At 41.5% G+C, this 17,205-nt stretch overlaps 2 protein-coding genes across 12 annotated transcripts in view; one reads left to right on the top strand and one right to left on the bottom strand.

Moving 5' to 3' along the window:
- Positions 1–10,094, top strand: part of MBTD1 (mbt domain containing 1) — a 49,634-nt gene extending 39,540 nt beyond the window's left edge. For 8 of the 11 annotated variants that reach the window (XM_080993750.1, XM_080993746.1, XM_080993743.1 and 5 more), the window contains one exon: positions 5,915–10,094. In XM_080993750.1, coding sequence (XP_080849876.1) covers positions 5,915–6,033 — 119 coding nt within the window. In that variant the 3' untranslated portion in view covers positions 6,034–10,094. Of the gene's footprint in view, positions 1–1,448; positions 5,074–5,914 lie in introns of those variants that run through there. The other 3 variants (XM_080993747.1, XM_080993744.1, XM_080993748.1) reach the window with 2 other exon arrangements.
- Positions 10,095–10,851: 757 nt separating this feature from the next.
- Positions 10,852–16,372, bottom strand: LOC308470644 (nucleoside diphosphate kinase). Its single transcript, XM_080994124.1, has 5 exons — positions 16,225–16,372; positions 14,462–14,597; positions 12,488–12,589; positions 11,621–11,733; positions 10,852–11,098 (listed from the first exon to the last, which is right to left on the bottom strand). The coding sequence occupies exons 2-5, from the start codon at positions 14,588–14,590 to the stop codon at positions 10,981–10,983; spliced, it is 462 nt and encodes a 153-aa protein (XP_080850250.1). The 5' UTR covers positions 14,591–14,597; positions 16,225–16,372; the 3' UTR covers positions 10,852–10,980.
- Between the last annotated feature and the right edge of the window lie 833 nt (positions 16,373–17,205).

Consider the following 17,205-nt stretch of genomic DNA (forward strand, 5'->3'; position numbering starts at 1 on the left):
ATCAGAAAACAGGTATTTGATGATCGGGATGAAATTAGCCTCTATGCTTCCTTCCATCAATTACTAAGAGTAGTGCCAAAATACCAGCTTACTTTGAACTGTAGCTGCGGAATTTCACTACTGGGATCTACATGTGAGAGGTCCATTTTCAATATGAAATAATGATGTGATGAAGAAAAAGCATTCTCCCCCCCCCCTTTTTTTGGTGCAGCTATTAAGAGCATTGGAGCATAGCTCCATAATGAATTTTGTAACCTTAAATTTAAGTCCTCTTGCCAAATAGAAATAACTAGAATGAACTGAACAAAATATTTCCTGTGGTGTAAGATGAAAATTGAGAGCATTATAATGAGCAACCAGACTTCATTATCATGCATGATATTTTCTACCTTTAATTAACTCCTGTAGCTGCAGCTGAGTTTTTTTCTTCATGTTCCCGAGGAGGTGCCTTGACTCCAATTGCTACTGCACTAATAGAAAGAAAAATATCTCTTTCCCCCCAATGCTATTGCCATTTTGTAAATCACCAGTATTTTTGTATTTGAAGCTAAGAGAAATAAAACTGGAGCTTGAAGCAAATGATATTGTTTACTGAGCTCTTGCACAAAATAAATAGGTTGCTTGCTCTTCTGTAACTCCATCCTAGTTACTGCCTTTATTAGAAAGATGAAATAGCTATATAATGGTAATAGGGAAATGATTGATGCCCCTGATGGTAGTGACCCATGAATATAATACTCTCTGAAAAACAGAACAAACTTGTTTGATAACTGGACCATCTACAAATTTGTATCAAATCATCATGAAGTTTTGAGCATGCTTAAGTGGCTTGAGAGATCCTGACACCTGGATGCGTTTCTCCCAGGTGGCCTAGCTTTGGGGACTCCTTTATACCCCCATAAGGTATATGTAATTGAAGGATCCCAAAGCTAAAGAATCCTAAAAGGGATTCTGCCCAGAGAGTTATTGTACCCAAAGATTCCCAGCGTTTCAAAAGTGTTCTGCAATTGGCATGGAAGTGATTGCCCTTTTGAGACCTAAAGCCTTTGTAGACATGTTGGACATGTGGTCCTTTCTTCAGGGTCATTGTGATCCTGAAGTCCAGCTGCTCTCAGTCTTTGATTGTTATGGAATAGAATATGAGACAATTTCAGTCTGTTCCTCATTTGATCCTCCATGAAGCTCCCTCTCCTTGAGAGATTTCAAAGCCACTCCACTTGTAGGGGTAGATACAGCAGGTGGGTTACGCCTGTACAGTCTGCCAAAATGTACGGGTGGAAAAAGAGTTCAGCAGTCTGTGATTACTAAAAGTGACAAACAAGTGTGCTAGGAATTGGGGGGGGTGCAGGGAGAGAAATGAATTGAGTAAATATTTATTTTGCATGTTGTAGAATGTGTATCATTCTAATGTCATGTTTTAATATTTAAACTTTTTAAATTTTATTTAGCAGAGGAATGTGAGTCAGCAAGGAAGATGAGATAGAACCATGCTAAGAGCGAAACCAAGTGACCTCTGTTTTAGTAAGGTTCCAAGTAGCAACAGGTTGTACTTTTGAGACTGCATTACTACATGCTCCTTTGCACTTTCCAAAGACTATTTAAGTCAATGTTTGTAAAGTAAGCTGCAATATTGGATCCGAGCAAAAAACAACAACAACTGAACTTGCCATCTTGTCATCAAAAGCTGCCTGTAATGGATGCTTCAGAAGAAGCATAAAAGGAAAAAAATAGCAGTTATAGTATATTCTTTTCCCACATCAGTCCCTTTTGCCAGCCAGAGCCTTGGATTATTTTTATTAATCTTTTAGTTATTTCATGATCGGTTACTTGGCTCTTTTGGATATTGTCTTTCTTATTAAAGGCTGTATATGTCTTGTTTGCTACTTTAGTCAGTGTCAACAGTTTTTATGAAGCTGTCTATGTGACTGTTACATCACATTTTTAACGGAAGAGACTCTCTTAAAAAAAAAACTTGTCTGAACCATATTTGTTTCCTTTGCATCAGATATAGCACCCCTCCCCTTCACCATACTATAGAATCATGGAGCTGGAAGGGACCCAAGGGCCATCTAGTTCAGCCCCCTGCAATAAGCATCCATGACAGATGGCCATGTTTTGCTGGTTTGCCAGTATCAAAACAATAAGCAACAGTACAATTAGTGCATTGAACTGTAAAATATTTACGTCAGATATCCATAGATGGTTGGCAATATGTACAGCAGTCTTTTAAATTGACTGTACTTCCTTTGAGATCTTTTGAAAGCATTAAGTAGGGGATTGAACTTGGAACTTGGAACTGGGTCTGCCAATGGACAAGATCCCATATGCCCTGCTCCCACAGACCAACTTTGACTACAGGGGTGTAACGTGGGGGGGGGGGCTGCCAGGGCGATGGCCCCAGGCACATTTTTCCAGGGGGCACTGATCACGCCACCCTGCCAGCCCTGCACCACTTTGCAAGGCTGGGATCTGAGCTGAATGACTCACCGGGAAATTCATTCAGATCAGCTCCCAGCCTCGCAAAGCGGCACAGGGCTGGCATCACTCCACCGGCATCTGCTGTTTATAGCCACTGCTCCTGCTCTCCTTCACAGACACACAAGGACTACTTGCATGAAGCTTGTGGACTACTTGATAGTCTGGGGACCACAGTTTCAGAACTCCTGAACCAATCTATATGGGGGAGATGTAGAGTATACTCTTTATTTCTAGCATGCTACTTCAAACTTAACAACTTTTAAAAAAACAGTGTAGGAGGGAGTATTAAAACATATAACCCTAGCATTGGAGATGATATTATAATCTGAACAGGCCTTTATTCTGAATTTGTAGAGAGGCTTGTGTCAAAAGGCAGCTCTGATAAATTCTTCCAGTTTCTCTCTTCCACTACAGACCATTCCATACTCTTCTAGACAGAAGTGGTTCGGACAGTGTAGGGTTTGTTTTGCAGGAGGTAGCCAGAAAAGCCCCATTGTGCAAGCAGAGTTCCACTTCTTGTTCTTTGGATGCAAACTTAAGAATGCCACTTGGTAAAATCACAAAAATTCAAGAGCAATATAACCCTTTAAGTAATTCATGTTACCCTATTTGTATAATAATTTGCATTCCATACATTTTTACAAAAACATTAACAAATTACATTACAAACCAGGCAATTGTATCTCATATTCCAAAAATAATAATAATGTGAGTCTACTTTTTCATAAAAACACTTTATTTGCATCCTCAGGGAATGTGTTAATTTCCCCATTATTACTTCCAGTTGTAAAACTTGCAAAGTACATTCAGTGGATGCACCTTAGAATTTAAAGTGGCAGAGTAAATTGTTGTAGGGAACATCATACAACTTCACAGAGAGGTATGAAAAATGAGAGTTTATTTTTGAAAAAGTAAGGCCACCACAGTTTGGTAAGAGGCAAATTGGCATATAACGGCAAATTGCCATTAAAATGAAATCCAAAGTAATGGCAAAAAGGCAGCAAATGCTGTTTTGAATTACTTTTTAAAGATATTACTATTAAAACTGGCATACCCCAATTTAGCAAGGGTGATCTGGACGGAAGCAGATCTCCCGGTTGCAATCACTCTCCTACATGCAAAAGGGGGTTGTGCTAGGTGAAAAGCAAAGGTCCTCATGCAACTATACCGAGTGTGGAACTTCTGACCTAGGGGTTAAATGAGGCGCTCCCTAGGCAACAACCCTAAAGGCCTTGTGCTTTTGCCTGGCTGGAGTGTACCCTACTATACAAAGACAAAGGTCACATCCACTGCATCGCCCAAAACTGGCTTGCAACACCCCAGAGCTACACCTATGGAGATCCATGTCAAATCAGGGGTGGGTGTGTGGTTGTGTTCACCTGCCAAACAGACGAAGGCAACTTTTCAGGCTGACTCCACCATCCATCTCTTTATGGAGATACATGTGTGTTCCGTGTGGCGATTTGTGGGTCTGAGCCACTGTGTGCAACATGAAGGAGGCAATGCTGCCGCCTTGTTCAGTCTAAATTGAGGCTCTTCGTAGAAGACTAACGCTCAAGCTCTGGCGATGCTGTTTTAAGAAAGGAGCAAGCAAATCTAAGAGGACTTGGATCTAGGAATCAAAATGTGAGGGATGGCTGAAAAAGGTAGAACCTAGGGAAAACGTGGGTAATACTCCTAGAAAAATACATAATAATACAGGGTGATTCATCATGAAGTCTACAGTTCCCATTCACTATAAATGGAAACTGTATACTTCATGATGAATCACCCTGTACTTTTTAAATATATGAAAGGCTGTCGTAATTAACATAGAATGTAGGAGGATATTTGACTGTATGACCAAAATGGCTGCTGTCAAGTGAATGATTCTGCTTGTTCTGTTGATGTCATGAAAAGTGTTGGTTATGGGTCTGAGCAATCATCTACCAAGATCAGTATCTTGGGTTTAGGCCCAGCGCTCACTGAGGTGGTAAACTCTCGCTGAGATGTAGTACTTCAGACCATAGGTGGGGACCTGAATGCTCACACTCTCTCTATATATATTATACAGAAAACTAGGAGAAGGAATCTAGCCTAGCTTCTCCCTAATTTGCTGGATTTCTGTGTGCAAGGAATCTTCCTTAAAACTAGGGAGGTTTTTGCTGTTGAGCAGAACAAATGATTCAGCTGTTTATCATGGGTCCATGCACGTTTTGGCTTAGTCACGACCCTTATGTAATATGTACAGTATTTGAACCTTCTTGAAACCTCTGTGTAATTGTGATTGTGTCCTACTTTGAATCCTATATAAAACTATCACTGGGGTGAAAACACAGGATTCTGGGACTGGATTCTGGGTTGCCTGTGTGGTTTTGCAACATTCCCATCACATTTTTCATCAAGCAGCCTGAACACTGCTGTACCTAACGTCCCCTATATTTAAATTTCACTTAATTCCTGTCTATTTGAAAAGAAATTCCTTATTTGTAATTATTGCAATTTTATGTGTTCAAGCGGGGGTGGGTACCATTTTAGCAGCTGGGAGATTATGTGAGAAAAGTTAACACATTTTTAAAAATTGTGCCTTCACCAATGAAAAGTACAATTTTAGAATTTATTTTTTTTACTAGTAAGCAGATTTGTGCACATTTAATAAACTGAAACATCCAGTCAATCAACTTATTAAAAGTTGGGCAACGGCACAAATAGCTTAGCTTGTAGGAGCTTGACAAAACATTTTCCTCCAATAAGTACTGTTTCTCATCCTGTTTCCTTGCCTTTTACTTAGGAAAGCCAATGTGAGGTCCCACAGAGTCTTAGACTTTGATCCAATAAGATCCGAGTTCCAAATCCCATCTCAGCTGGATCTCACTCGTGTTTTTAAGAAAAATCACTCTCAGCCTGAGTTTCCCAGTCTGTTAATATACTAATAGTGGTTAATAGAAGAGGGCATGCACATGAGAGCAAATAATAGAAAGGTTGAAATACACACTGATTTTTTTTTAATGGAATAGATAATAGTAAAATGAGATAATAATACAGGGGATTTCTGCTTAGTCCTTTGTGCTGTATTCGTTCAACAATCAATGCCTTGTTTTCCTCCCAAAAGTTTCTTATGATGAGTGGAAATGCTGTATCTTGAAGAGGAGGATTCTGCTGAATGGGAAGCAAATCTCTCCACAGTTATAGTACTAAAAGGTCATAACCAATCACCTTTTCTTTCCTCCCTCCTTTTCTTAGTCACATTTTCAATTACAGCCCATGCTTTCAGTATTTCTCAATGTCTGTACTTAATTTAATTTTTTCAGTGTTAAATTGTGGGGGTTTGCATTTTGTTACAGAGGTAACAACAAGTTGGAGCATGCTTGAAAATTTCAGAGTCTGAACTGAAAGGAAATGTGTCTTCAAATGTTCACCAACTTTTCATTTTTTAAACCTCCTTTTTCATGTTTAGTCTCCTCACTGCAGCTGAAGGAGGAGTTGCTAGATGGAGAGGAATACAACTTTCTTCAAGGAGCATCTGACCAGGAAAGCAATGGGTCAGCCAGCCACTACATCAAACAAGAACCCTAAGGGCAGAGCAGGGCAGGATGGTACAAAAAGAGCCTTTCTTCAAGACTGATGTTCCCATTCTGAAGATACAGTTTGATGGCTTCTACTAAGGGCACTTTGCTAACTGCAGATAAGATTTCAATTCAGAATTTTTGGAGGATGAGGAAACTATTTTAGTGAAAAAGATTTTTCAATTTATTAAAAAATAATTGACACTTGTGTTGTATTTGAAGCTTTTAAAAGAATTTTTGTAATATTTTCGAGTTCAGATTTATTGTGCATTGTTAAAAAAATGAGATTCTAATTTTTTGGTAAGAATTAAAAGCTTAATTATAGCAGGATTGCAGGAAACCCTTTGAAGAAGATGAGGTGGTAGTATTTAGTTGGGGGAAAAAAGCAAATGAACTGTTTGTAACAAGTGAGCCTTCTGGTACAAGCTGGGAGATTCTGAATTTCAAACTACACTAGTCATACCCTGTCTTTTCCATGGTGAAATCATGGGATTCTGATCTTAGGGGTGGTGAAGACATACCAAAATAGGTTGGAAGAATGGAGTCTGGAAAGGGTTTCTCCTGGAAGTGGCAACATAATTTTCAAGAGTTTGGGCTTAAATTTTTGGAGAACGAAGCTGAGGTCCAAGCTTTTTGGAGGCCATTGGGTTTGGGCCGGATACTGCTGCGTTGTGGTTTCCTGTTCACATTTTAAAATGTTGAGATATTCATGGAAATGATCAGCAAAGCTTCAGCACGTTTCGGCTGGAGAGGTTACAAAATGGACATGAGTTTGTGACTTTTTTTTTCTTGTGTAAGGAAAACGAGGCAGACGCAAAAGGCCCTTTTCTACAGAAACTTTGTGACAGGCCTGCTTTCCATCCCGGTGGAAGACACAGCTGAGGCAAATAGAAGAGGACATGTCATTTTGCTTTCCCTACCCATTTGGAAGAGCTTTTGGGTTATGAATTGAACTGGCTTGCCTAAGGATGACATGGCCCTGCTTTTAGGCCTCATGCTTTCTTTGACTTGGCTGCGGACACCATTTTCAAGCAAAAGGTTTTCAAGAACACGTAATGACTGATGTGGCAAGAATGCTGAAGAACCTGGAATCTTTCCTCCGAGAGTTGAATCTGTGTGGATATTCGCAGATGGCTTCATTCTCAGAACTAACATGCTGACATTGCCACACTGTGGTGTTGTGACAGGATGATGATGCGTGTCAAGAGTTTTGCTTTTACCAGTAAGGTTCATTAACTAAACTCTCAGGAATTAACTGCTTATGTTCTGTAACTGCTTCTGGGTCATTGCAGGTCCTCTTTAGAGCAGTATAAATGTCAAATTCTTGACTCTAGGGTAGGACTTAGAAGAAAGTAATCCTATAGATTAACCTCTACACACTTTAAGCCTAATGCTTTACATTGGCAACTTGCAAAGCCCCAGAGATGATTTTTTGGCATATGTTTTGAATTTTTAAAAACGCATAGAAAGTTGAAAACCAGCAATTTTGATTCTTTTCTTAATTAACTTGCTCTATTGTTGGGTACATACTATTGGTGATATGCAAAGGTTTACCACATTCTATGCAAGAGGGGATAATGGTATAAAATTTTGTAACTACTGGAAGTACATTTTTTCTGTATAGTATAGGAATGTATGAGAACAATTTCTAGGCTTTTCCTCCCCCCTATAGCTGGGCCATTTTTGACTGCTTCGTGTATACATATTTTTAAACTGATTATCAGGTGTCAAATACTTGTGAATTTAGGTGATAATTAGATATTCTCTGTCTCTAAAAAGATTTTGGCTTAACTGAGCTGCCTTCATTTTCTTTTCCTTGGGTAGAATGGCCGCCCGCTTCCACAAATGCTGCATTGCAGCTGTTTTTGAAACTTCTCCAGTTTGTAAAGCAGCTTCTAATGTGGCAAGAGAGGGCTGCTTTGGAGGGAGGGCAGCAAAACACTGCATTGTGTGTACACACCCACAAAGGGGTTCACAAGATTTTAACTAATATTTTGAAAAGTCACCGTACAAACGGACCTAAGAAATCCTCCTCCCTCCCTCACTCCCTGTATTTTTGTTAATCCTTAAACCAGTGCCTCTCAAAACCAAGGATGATCCATGCCATCAGGCCAGTTGATAGAATGATCTAAAAGGCAGAGACTCCAGAGAGAATTGGAATCAATTTTTTCCCCATTTTAAGGTGTAGTTCTGTTAGCCTTGCTCACACCTAATAAAGGCAGTATACTCTCTCTGGCAGGATTGGCATAGTCAAGATTGTTCAGAGCCTGTATTTTCATAGGGTCTGACTTGGAAAGATTTAAAGTAGCCCTTGTACAAGTATTTCTTCTGAATTCAGTAGGGACCACTTGCATAATACTGCTTAATATATAAAAAAAGATACAGGAGAAGGCCTAGACTAGTGTCCTCTGTCAAGAGGAGAAGAAAGCCAGAAAGAGAGCTTAGATTTGTGTGTAAATTGAGTCCTGTATGGTCATAAAATCCAATCTTGAGCTTCACCCAACACAACATACCCTTTAGGTGGAATTGCCCCCTTTTTACCTGACAGAAATTCCATATCTAGCAACTATATAACGGGCAGAAGTTCAGAAGGTACAGCTTTCTTCATCACTGCACATTGAATGCTTTGAACACTGAACCTGCTGGATTTCTGCTGGTCATGCAGTCTGTCAGGATCAAAGGTGGAAATCCTCCTCCTACCTCTGTTGAATACGGCAGCTCCTGGAACATCCATAGCCACATTTGATCCTTACCACATCAACCTGAAATAGTCCCAGGGACCTGTTGGACCTTGTCAGACCTAGAACCGTGCTACAAGGGTGATCATCTTGATTAGCGCTACGTTGCTAGTCTTTGGGTTTCTGGAGGTAGATCTGCATACATGTTAAGTTGGTACCACTTCCAATCTAATCCACCCCAATTTCTGCCTGTAGGCAGAATACCACATCCCAATACATAACGTGTGTATGATAGACTTCTTATTTGCGGAAACACCTATTATTAAAATTGCTTCACGACTCCCTTGTTCCAGCTTAGTTCCCTGGGGTTATTACTTCCTTCGCTTTGTTTATTCAGTGTTGATTCTAAGCAGCATTTGTCTGTGGCCTCTTAATACAGATGATGACTGGGTGGCAGTGAGCTTTCTTAGTACTGGGTTTAATTGCTTTGGTATGCATGCATTTTTTTGTATAATTTAGCTCGAAGAACATTCTCTTTATTTTACTGTGAACTAATTAACACAAAATTGGGATGGTGTGTTGGGGGGGGGGGAAGAGTTGGTCAGGGATTTGATGCCTGTACTGATGCAAAGGGTCAGCTATTTTCAGTATTTGGCGCACATTTTTTAAAATATAAACAAGAAGGCACCACAGACAAGGTCAAGTTGCATTGTAAGTGCTCCTTCTTTTTACAGCCGACCCTGTTTTGTTTTGTTTTAAACTTCCTTGCTGAATCTGACAAAAGCAAAAGCAGTTATCAGTTTCTTGTTCTATTGATACTAACACGGGTTTCAGTGTTTGTTCGTTTTTATTGTCGTCGTCATTTTTATGTGATGTGAACACCTTCTCCCATCAATATTTGTATTATGGTGCTAATATATTTGGTAACAATCCTTTATTGGAAAGGGATTAAAACTGTGATTAAATTGATTTTTTTTCTTTTTAATTTTCATATTTAAGTAAAGTCTCAGCCATTTATAAAAAAAAGAAGAAAAAGCATCAACTTTTGCCCTGGAAAAACAATCAGGGCAGAAGTTTAAAAAAAAAAAGTTGAATAGGGTTTTTACATCATTTCTGTATGTATTTGATATAGATCAATATCTGTATAAATTTAATCTTTTATTTTCTGGTAACTTGTGTGGTCAAATGGGAGCGTTTTAAAACCTCTAATGAAATGTATATAACTCAGTGAAAATGCTTTTGATGAAATTAATGTTACTTTCATTTTTACCAGACTGCAAATTTTCAAGCATGGATGTGAAAAAAAGCATTAAAAATTATAACTTTGTGTACAAGATGAAAATAATTCACTAAATTTGCCTTTTTTACACAAAATAAAAATGTTAAAAGTAAAGCCAGGTGGGTGGACCTTTTCCTCTCTCATTTTCAGGTGACGCCAACATGAATCCTTAACAGCAGCAATTTGCTTAGAAAACCAGAGCCTGGTCACACAGAACGCCAATAAGGCTGCTGTTCTCATGGTGAAATTGCAATAATTATAAAAGTGTTTGATAAACACAGCCATTATCAGATATGGCCTAGGATCTCCTACAACAGTTTCTGGAACATTAGAATTTCACACTGTTAACATTCAATTGCAGCCCCAATATGAGTCACACAACTTAGTCTTAATCACTTAAAATTTATGGAGTTGAAATTTCTTAAATTAGCAGCAGCTTCCTCCCTGGTCTGACAAATTTGATCAGCAGTGTTCAGCCAACATCATTATGGCTTCTAAAACATGGCTCTTCTATAGTATTGCTAGGCTTGATCTTGGATTCTGAAAGCAGTCCTGTGGTAAGGAATATTTCATCTTCTGTCTTGTTGAAAAAGAAAGCAGTAGCTTGTTTCTTCAATGAATTGTTCAAGCTAGCTTAGACTTCCTTCAGGGTCCTCAAAAGAGCTCTCACACATCTCCATTTGTAACACATATCTGAGCTAATAGTCCTAAACCACTTTGAGAAACAATGCACAAGCTCCAGTGAAGCTTTAATTTGCAATAGTTACATTTGCCAGGCTATTTTTAATTTGCTGGGCACTCCTAGTAATTCTACAACAGACTGTTCATAAGCTACCTTTTCGTTTCTCTAAAATGAAGAAATGAAAACAACTAATAATTCATATTTTATTTCTTAATGCCAATAATCACAAAGGTAACTGTGATAATTGCTCCCAGGACAGCAGGTGGGTGGAATGAGATGGTTTGTTGGAAGAAGGCAGAACTTGTCACCAGGACTAATCTATTCATAAACCCAATCATGAGCACAAGGTTTGTAGTTCACAAGTTCTTCAGGCTTGAACCACAGATTGATCTCTTTCTGAGCACTTTCCACAGAGTCACTGCCATGAATGATGTTCCTACAAGGGAAGACCAAGGAATTCCGTTTACAAAACCTGTGTAGCATTTAGAGACATTTCTGAAATAAGAACCTGGAACAGACTACTTGACAGCTAAGCCTACACATTTGAAATGTCTAGGCTGATAAGTATCCACAAGAGGCAGTCAATTTAGCTTAACGGATTTCTTAGTCTCACACACAAAACGAACCTATCATTGCCTTTAATCAAATGACCGGCCAACTGTACAGGTAGTTTCACGGGTATATGAATGGCTATCAGCTAGCTCTTGATCATCAGTACCTTAAATAAGTGAACACAGTTAAGCCGTTTGACAAAAGCAAGCGGAACGCGCAATTTATCCTGTTAACACAAAAGCATTTTATTCTGCTGGAGGCATGCTTACACTACCCAGTCTTCTCTTTTAAACAGTGAGGCATGTATTCTGAACATTTTCTTTTAAAGGTTTTGATAATTAGTAGTACTTCAGTAGCACCTTGCAAGTCTTATTTAATACAGATAAATATAAATCCCAGTACCAACCTGCCCACTTGAATGCAGAAGTCGCCACGGATAGTGCCAGGCTTGGAATCTGCTGGGTTTGTTTCCCCCAACATTACTCTGCCCGTCTTCACCACATTGAGTCCTTCCCAAACCTGCAAGAATAAACTGGTTTAGCACATATGTTTAACCACGGTACTTGACCAGATGGAAGTGATGAGAGCTTTTTTTATGGAGTATGTTCTTCATGAAATGAAAGAGGCTCTGGCAGGTTGAGAGATCCTCAGAAGACCACGTTGTGGGGGCGCGCGTCATTTTGTCAGGCAACTGATATGCTTGTGAAGACAGAACATTTGTGATGGCGCAACACTGAATTACACCCTTGCTGTACATCTGTGCAGGTCCTGGGAGTTTCTCTTTTTAAATAAGGTGGGGAATGTTTAGGGCTTTCTCCTCCTCTACCCTTTCTAACTGAAAGATGAAGAGGCCAGTTCAAAGCATGCCCACTTGCAAGTACCACAATTCCAAGTGGATTCACTTCTTAGTAAACCAAGTTAGGGTCTGGCTGCACAACATTCATGGCAGCATTAGCAGACTGCAAGAGGAAATTATTTTGGAAACAGCCAATCATTTCATTGTTTCACCCACTGTTAGCAGAGAAGAAAAAACAAAGTAATAAATTCAGAGTGGAGTTAACCTGCACCATCTCGCCTTTCCTTACTTTTCCACAAAGGCCTAAAGGAGAGGTAAACTAACCTGTGGCAGCTGGGCTACAACTATATGACCACTGGCCATGCTGGTTGGGGCTAATGGAAGTTGGAACCACACCTGGAGAATATCAGGTATGAGCCACCCCTGGTCTAAAGAGACGAACAAAAGAAATGTTTAAGTTTACATAAAACCACTTACCATGGGTACTACAGGCCCAGAATTCATATATTTAACCAAACCAGGGTAGAACGGCCGATCTTTCAAGTCAATATAGTGCTGTTTGAGAAGCTCTTCAGAAGCCTATAAGAAAAGAGATGGTTATGATTAACTGCAGAAAGGAGCTGCTCTGAGTACCCTGTTTCGCAGTGGCTAAAAAAAAAGCATATGGTATAGGAGGCCCACAAGCAGGACATCTAACACTGAGACAGTACACTGCCAAACAAGTAGCAAAGCACTCGTAACTAAGCTCAAGAGTTAGGCTATAAGAAAGCAAACTAATGGTAGTTTGGACAGTCAGTACCAACAGATCGTCCAGCAATGCTGCTGCTGTACAAGTTGCGTATTATCTTACTCGGTATAACCTTCTAGTCAAAGTCATACCAGCTTGTATGTATTGGGTTACACAGGTAGTTTTAATAGAACCTACTGTACTTAGCAGGAAAGGGACAACCACCAAACTGAAACAGCAGGAAGACGAGGCTTGTATATGTATAATTGAAAGCCTGTATTTTGACACATACTGAAAATAGGATACATTTTTGTCTTGCTTTCTAAAGTAGCTTTTGCTCTGCCTTAGCCTTGTGCAAGCTACAAAAAGTGTGCATAGGCCAGGGGTGCCCAAACTTTTTTCAAAGAGGGCCAGATTTGATGAAGTGAGGTCGACCAGAGTTGTTGAGCTTTTGAAGTTATTGAACTTTTTAAGGATTTTACCCCAGAAGATAAACTGTCACAGGAGCCGGATTAAACCCCCTTTGGACATGCCTGACATAGGCACTAGGGTATATTTAGCTTTCCCACAGCTATATAAGCTAAATTCAAAAGACAACACACATGCAGGCCACAGTGTAACCCTTCACTAAATATGTATCCTCGAGAGTGTACCCCCTCCCAAAATAAAACATTTCTGAGTGAAACAGCACTTGAGCTCAAATCATCCACAATCTGCAACCCATGTCGTGGTTCAAATTTGAATAAAACACGAGGCTGGATAGCTCAGTCAGTAGAGCGTGAGAATTTTAATCCTAGGGTTGTGGGTTCAAGCCCCGCTTTGGGTTAAAGATTCCTGCATTGCAGGGGGTTGGACCTCATGGCCCCTTCCAACTCTACAATTCCATGATTCTATGAACTGATACTTAAAAGACTGTTTAGGCAAAAGATATCCAAATGTTGAAATATTTCAAATTATGTCAGAAATAAGCAATTTAAAACACAAATACAAGCTCACACCTCCATCTCCACCTTCGAATTTGAGCTCTCACTGGTAGTTCCATTATGTCACCTCATATACAGTGGTATCTCGGGTTAGGTACTTAATTCGTTCTGGAGGTCCGTACTTAACCTGAAACTGTTCTTAACCTGAAGCACCACTTTAGCTAATGGGGCCTCCTGCTGCTGTCGCGCCGCCGGAGCCCGATTTCTGTTCTTATCCTGAAGCAAAGTTCTTAACCTGAAGCACTATTTCTGGGTTAGCGGAGTCTGTAACCTGAAGCGTATGTAACCTGAGGTACCACTGTATAGCACAATTACAAGCTTTCTGCTGTTAACTTGCATCATGACTCACTTGTTGGGTCCCTCAGATTGATGAATGACTACTGCCTAATGTTGTACACCTCAGTCCTGTGAGGTGACTAAACTTATCAATTAGGGTAGGGTGGGAGAAGATGAAATGGATGGAGCAGCAGCAGAAAGAGGACAAACCCTCTGCAAGAAATCAGTTCAGGCAGTTGGTAGGATTGAAAAGTTCCTCCCTCAGCAGCTTGCTAGACAGGAAGGAAGGAAAGAAGGGAGAGGGATGGATGCATCTACTTTTTGGTTCTGGCCCCACCCACTGCTGGCCTGCAGCCTCTGATCTCTCTCTCTCTCTGTCTGTCTCTGTCTCTCTCTCACACACACACTACAGAAAAAGGTTCTCTAATCCTGCTTTACTGCACCATTTACCAAGATTAAACTTACATGCATAAATTTCATAGCCACCAGTTTGAATCCCTTCTGTTCAAATCGCTTGATGATTTCACCTATGATTCCCCGCTGGACTCCATCAGGCTTGATGGCAATGAATGTGCGCTCTGTGTTGGAAGCCATTATCTCACTGCAAAAGAAATGATAAGAGAAGTTAGTAGGATTGGAATTATCCTCACAAACCACCACAGAAGATCAACCTATAGAGGGAAGGAGTGCAATCAAGATAAGCAAGATTTTACAGCAGGACCAATGCCACAGAAGAACCTAGAACAGGTTACCCTAACCTATTGCCATCTAGTCACTGTTGGACAGCAAATCCCATCATCCCTGACGGTTGGTTAAGCTCAATGGGGCAGATGGAAGTTTGAGCCAGACATCCTGAGGGCATCAGGTTGAGAAAGGCATGTGAAAAAATGCACAAGGTACTTCCTGTTTGTCAAGGTGACCGCTGTTCAACATTAAGAGGTCAACTCACCAACAGTGAAACAGGGCTAATTAATTATTATTATTTTGCATTTCTTATAGAAATTTTAGGTTAGCTTTTAAAAGACAAGCTGTGTGATAAATTGTCTCCCTTGAACTGGTATACCATTAACTCTATGAGAAAGTGGCAACGGCAGTTGGCAGCCTCCAATGTCATTCCTTCTCTGCTCTTGACTTTTGAGATCTGCCATCTTAGAAGCACACCAAGTCCTGTGATTTCTTAAGAATCCTTTCAGTAACAATATACAGTTTTCATCTTCAAGTTGGGAATGCATGAAAATCTTACTTTAAAGAGCAACCCAATGCATTCGAACAGGACACAAAAGCAACCAGGGAACAGACTGTGTGATCTTTGTTCCATTTTTTAAATATCTGCAGCATCACCAGATAATAAGGAATCTTATTCAGGGCCGTAGCTAGGGGGTGGTAAGGTGGGCTCCTGCTAGGGGCGCAAGTGAGGGGGCGCGAAAAATCGGCTAAAAAATATGTCTATGATCACATGACATGGCGTATTTGAACGGCAATGCCCATCAACTGCGGGGAGGAGGGCAGTCCCCCTCAAATATTTTAAGGGCCGAGAGCAAAGGTACCTCGGCCCCTAGGAGTTGGCTCCTATGTTATGCGATATGATGGAGGTCGGATTTCATGGGGGGGGGGTGTTTTGGCACCCTTCGGGGCTTCCTCCCCGCCCTAACTGGAGTTGCAATTCTACACCCCTCCCCCCAAGCACCGGGGCAGGCACCATTCGACTGCACGTGGGCAAGGCTTCCTCCACCATCCGTCCACGTGTCGCGGAAGAGCCCTTTGTTCCCCTCTCCTCGGGCGGCGTCTATTTGGGCCTCTCCGCCCTGGGGCTGCAATCCTACACCCATTTACCCGGGAGTAAGCCCCACGTAATCCAACGGGACTGACTTCCGAGTAGACAGGCACAGGCATGGGCTCTGCGGCGGCAGGGCTGCATTCTTCTTCTTCTTCTTCTCCCAAGAGGCAGCAAGACACGCTGCCTCGGCCGCCTCAAGTTACAGAGGCCCCCGAGGGGAGGCGAGGAGAGGTGGCTGCGCCTCCCAGGCGGCTGCAAAATGCGCTTTTTTTTTTTTTTTGCAAAAGGCACCCCCCCCCCCAGCCGCCATTTCCTCTTTAGCCGGCTCCAGCTATTTCTTCCTCCTCCTCCTCTTTTTTTTTGCCTCAGAACCTCGTTTCGTTTTGGTTTCTCCCTCCAGGAAGAAAGTGAAGAAAGACCAAAGAAAAGGGTGGGTGGGAATAAAGCTCACCTCAGCTGCAAGGAGTCTGGTCGGGCCCGGAGAGCTTGTCTGCAGCTGCCGTCTCCCTGCAAATCTCCAGGGGAAGAGGCGGAGCAAGGCCGGGCCGGCGCCGGAGACAAGCCGGGAGGGGAGCAAAGGAGGCGGGCTTGGTCGTGGGCTGCCTCCTCCTCCTCCTCCTCCTACACCGCGTAGGTCCCTCGCCGCCGCTTTGGTTTTTGCAGTCTGAGCAGATGGTGGTTCCCTCCTCGCCCCAGGATCCCGAGTTGGAGGGGGAAAGCATGCCAGCAGCATTTCTGTGTTTTCTCCCCAAGCAGTGGAGGAAACAGTCTGAACAATATACAGCACAAAGCAACCCGGAGATTGCTTATCCTCAGAACTCGTTGAAATGAATGGACCCGAGTTATATAGGGTACCCCTAATCGTGTCCGCTACTTAGAAGTAAGTCCTATAGAATTCAGTGAGACTTGCTCCCAGGGAAGTGGGGATGGGGTTGCAGCCTCAGTCACGTTCGTAGGTGACAACAGCACTACTCCAGGGATTTTAATCTGCATGGGGCCAGGGGGCTGATGGGAGCGGATAGGGATTTTGACAGGTGAGTGCTCCTGCCCACCTGTCAGATTTGGCTCACACATTTTGAGGCAGATCTTGATAAAGATCTGGCCCGTGGATCCTACCTGCTCTAGCTAGGGAGAGTCCATCAGTACAAGCCTGCCTGACTGATGCAGAGGGGAAGCTGATAAAATCTGATAAAACATACTTTGTAGCAGACTAGCTGGGATTCCCATTTTTTTTAAAACAACGGCAATTTTAAAGTCCTCTGCCTTTTTGCCAAGAACATGTAAACTGTGCTATGATGTGCTCTGCTTTTTCCACCAAGCCTAAGGATGCACTCTGCTTCCCACAGTATCACAGTGTAATAATTTCATGAGGTATTTTTGCTCCCATTAACATGTTGCAGCCTTTAACCACTTCCTCCAATCACTCCTCAAA

The sequence above is a fragment of the Podarcis pityusensis genome (assembly GCF_964106645.2).
Source record: "Podarcis pityusensis genome assembly, chromosome: 2".
NCBI classification, from domain to species: domain Eukaryota; kingdom Metazoa; phylum Chordata; class Lepidosauria; order Squamata; family Lacertidae; genus Podarcis; species Podarcis pityusensis.

Bases quoted from the DNA above. Each gene is read 5' to 3' on its own strand.
- LOC308470644 (XM_080994124.1), bottom strand. From the start codon at position 14,590: ATGGCTTCCAACACAGAGCGCACATTCATTGCCATCAAGCCTGATGGA. The intron at 11,734-12,487 runs GTAAGTGGTTTT...TTATTCTTGCAG, and splicing joins CTGGGCCTGTAGTACCCATG to GTTTGGGAAGGACTCAATGT. The intron at 11,099-11,620 runs GTTGGTACTGGG...CTTCCCTTGTAG, and splicing joins TTCTGCATTCAAGTGGGCAG to GAACATCATTCATGGCAGTG.